The sequence below is a fragment of the Chaetura pelagica genome, unplaced genomic scaffold (genome assembly GCF_000747805.2).
Source record: "Chaetura pelagica isolate M959 unplaced genomic scaffold, ChaPel_1.0 scaffold610, whole genome shotgun sequence".
In the NCBI taxonomy this organism is placed as follows: Eukaryota; Metazoa; Chordata; class Aves; order Apodiformes; family Apodidae; genus Chaetura; species Chaetura pelagica.
In genome coordinates, this window is record NW_009951801.1 from 327,506 (window position 1) to 330,298 (window position 2,793).

General features: G+C 59.6%; 1 protein-coding gene across 1 annotated transcript in view; it reads left to right on the plus strand.

The window, feature by feature from the left end:
* Positions 1-2,608, plus strand: part of NACA (nascent polypeptide-associated complex alpha subunit) — a 10,149-nt gene extending 7,541 nt beyond the window's left edge. Inside the window, exons 2-7 of the mRNA XM_010007534.1 lie at positions 994-1,079; positions 1,165-1,242; positions 1,586-1,732; positions 1,899-2,027; positions 2,330-2,452; positions 2,483-2,608. Coding sequence (XP_010005836.1) covers positions 1,589-1,732; positions 1,899-2,027; positions 2,330-2,452; positions 2,483-2,497 — 411 coding nt within the window. The 5' untranslated portion in view covers positions 994-1,079; positions 1,165-1,242; positions 1,586-1,588 and the 3' untranslated portion in view covers positions 2,498-2,608. The remainder of the gene's footprint in view (positions 1-993; positions 1,080-1,164; positions 1,243-1,585; positions 1,733-1,898; positions 2,028-2,329; positions 2,453-2,482) is intronic.
* Positions 2,609-2,793: the final 185 nt, after the last annotated feature.

A 2,793-nucleotide genomic window follows, 5' to 3' on the forward strand; every position in this document is an offset into this window, starting at 1 on the left:
TTGGCATGGAGTTTTCCTGTCTGCCCACCAGATACTAACCCACGGTGGGGCCCTGGCTGCCTGCACGCCGCCCACTGGGTCAGGCTGTGCCGGGTGGTGCCACGGTGGGCCCAGGCCTGAGCTGTGCCAGAGCCCACCCTGCCCAAGCAGCCGGGGAGATGCCCCGTGGGCACAGAGGGGGCAGGTCGGGGCTCAGCATGGCCCGGTGCCAGCACCCCGGTGTCACTAACGCGTGTTCTTGGGCACGGAGCACAGTGTGGCTTGTGGCGCGGGGCGGCATCTGGGCTGGGCTGGCTTTGCACCGCGGGAGGTGTCCCTGTCTGCTGCCAGTGCTGGGGACAACACAGCCATGTCCCCATGCCCTGGGGAAGCTCCTGCCTCAATTGTTGGCATCCCCCAGTGGCACCGGCAGCCTGCGGAGCTTTGCCAAGGGCTCTGTGTGTGGCCGAGGGCAAGAGGCCCCTTCCAGGGCTGGAAATGGGACCAAATCCAGGTAATGGCTGCGTGGGAGGGCGTTGGGTCACTCTCTGGGATCCTGGTCTGAGACATCTGGCTCTGCTTCCTTCACTCCAATGGTGGGACACGGCTGTGCTGTGGTTCACAAGCTGGTCGTGGTGCTGTAGGAGCTGGCAGTCCCCCCAGCTCCAGCAGCCCTAGGCCCTGGTAGAAGCCAAAGTGTCTAAGGACACTGTTTCCTCGGGGGGTTTCACAGCAATCGCAAATCATTACCTCCCCAGGAGACCTCGATGAATTGGGTCTGGGTTTTGTGTCATGTTCAGGGGCAGCAGGGGGAGCTCCGGGCTGCTCCCAAGTACTCGGAAGAGGCTCCTGTGCCACCCGATGCTGGCGGTTACAGGAGTGGCAGAGTTAGAAGCTGCTGGACTGGAGCCACGTCGGTCCCCGCAGCAGAGGCAGCACCAATGCAGCATGGGTCTGTCACCTGCCACGTCCCACGGGCTCCGAGCTGGGACACTGATCTGTGTGTTTCTGTAGGGTCCGGAACAGAGTCTGACAGCGATGAATCCGTACCAGAGCTTGAAGAGCAGGACTCCACACAGGCCACAACACAGCAAGCACAGGTAGGGCGGAGCAAGGATCCCTGCTGGTGCTGTCTGCTGGTGCCTCAGGATTCTCATGGCTCCCTCTTGCTTCCTCTCCTTGCAGCTTGCAGCAGCAGCTGAAATAGATGAAGAACCTGTCAGCAAAGCAAAACAGAGCCGGAGCGAAAAGAAAGCGCGGAAGGTGAGCTGGGATGGTGGCAGCCCTGGGGGCATCACCCTGTGAGCCCCGCTCAGGGTGGCAGCGGGAGCCGAGGGAGGTGTGAGCGACTTTCTGCCCCTTCATCAGCAAAATCCCTCTGGAGGGACTCAGGGTCCTGCTGTGGATCTTGGCAGCCCTGGGAACAGGGAGTTCTCTCCCAGCTCCATGTCAGGCTGAAGCCCATGAGCAGTTCTTGCAGCAGCAAAAGGCACATTTCCATGTGCATGAGCACGATTGTGGAGCCCGGTCTCGGGGGAACAGCTGAGTGGATGCAGCTTTCCACAGACTCAGTGACTCTCCCTCATCTTCCACTCCTGTTTTTCAGGCAATGTCCAAACTGGGCCTTCGCCAGGTGACAGGAGTGACCAGAGTCACCATCCGGAAATCCAAGAACATCCTCTTTGTCATCACAAAGCCAGACGTGTACAAGAGCCCTGCATCAGACACCTACATTGTCTTTGGGGAGGCAAAGGTGGGTGGGGAGCGTGTCTGGTGGCTGCTTGGCTGGGGCTCCTCTGTGCCCCCCATGTGCCCCCTGCCGTGGGCTGGCTTCCTGGTGGGGTGTGGGGCAGAGGTGCCAGACATGCCAACATCCCGCTCTGCCCAGGGTCCTCACTCGTGCCTGTTCCCTCCTCCAGATCGAAGACCTGTCCCAGCAGGCACAGCTGGCAGCTGCAGAGAAGTTCAAAGTGCAAGGAGAGCCAGTGTCAAACATCCAGGAAAACACACAGACCCCCACCGTGCAGGAGGAGAGTGAGGAAGAGGAGGTACAGCTGGCCTAGCCCTGCAGGGCCGTGCACTTCCCTGCATGTCCATGGTTTTCTGTCCCTCATGCACATCTTTGCTGTGATGGCAAAGGAGAAGCATGGGGCCCTTCCCCTGAGGGATCTGGTTCTGGACCCTGGCAGGGGCCTGTCCCCAGGGTTGGACAGTGCCTGGACTTGCCTCCCTGCTTGTTTGGCTGTTCTGAGTGAGGCTGCCCCAATCCAGACAATCCATTTTTCTTCTGCTGGGCATGGAGCAAACCATGCGGGGCTCAGGGGTGAATCCCAGGCTCTGTCTCTTTCAGGTTGACGAAACTGGCGTCGAGGTCAAAGACATCGAGCTGGTGATGTCTCAGGCGAACGTGTCGCGAGCCAAGGCCGTGCGTGCCCTGAAGAACAACAGCAACGACATCGTAAACGCCATAATGGTGAGCGATGGGGGCGGGCGGGGGCCACAGGAGTTGACGATGTAGCCAGACGGAGGAGCTGTTTTTGGTGTTTCAGAGAAGAGTAAAATCCAACTAAATTTAAAATTTGTACTATTTCTATCAAATAATAAAAGTTGTGGCTTATTGTTGGTGAAACACTGCTGCGTGTGAGCTCTGCCCCCCTCCCCTTTCTGGCAGCTGAGACCTCAGGGTGGAGCCTTCTTCCCGGGAAGATCCCAGCCCCGATACCCTGCCCTGTCCCCCCGTCCTGTCCTGTCCCGTCCCGCCGCAGGAACAGCACCTGTCGGTTCCCTCCTTTCCTTCCTGCCCCAAGGGACTTG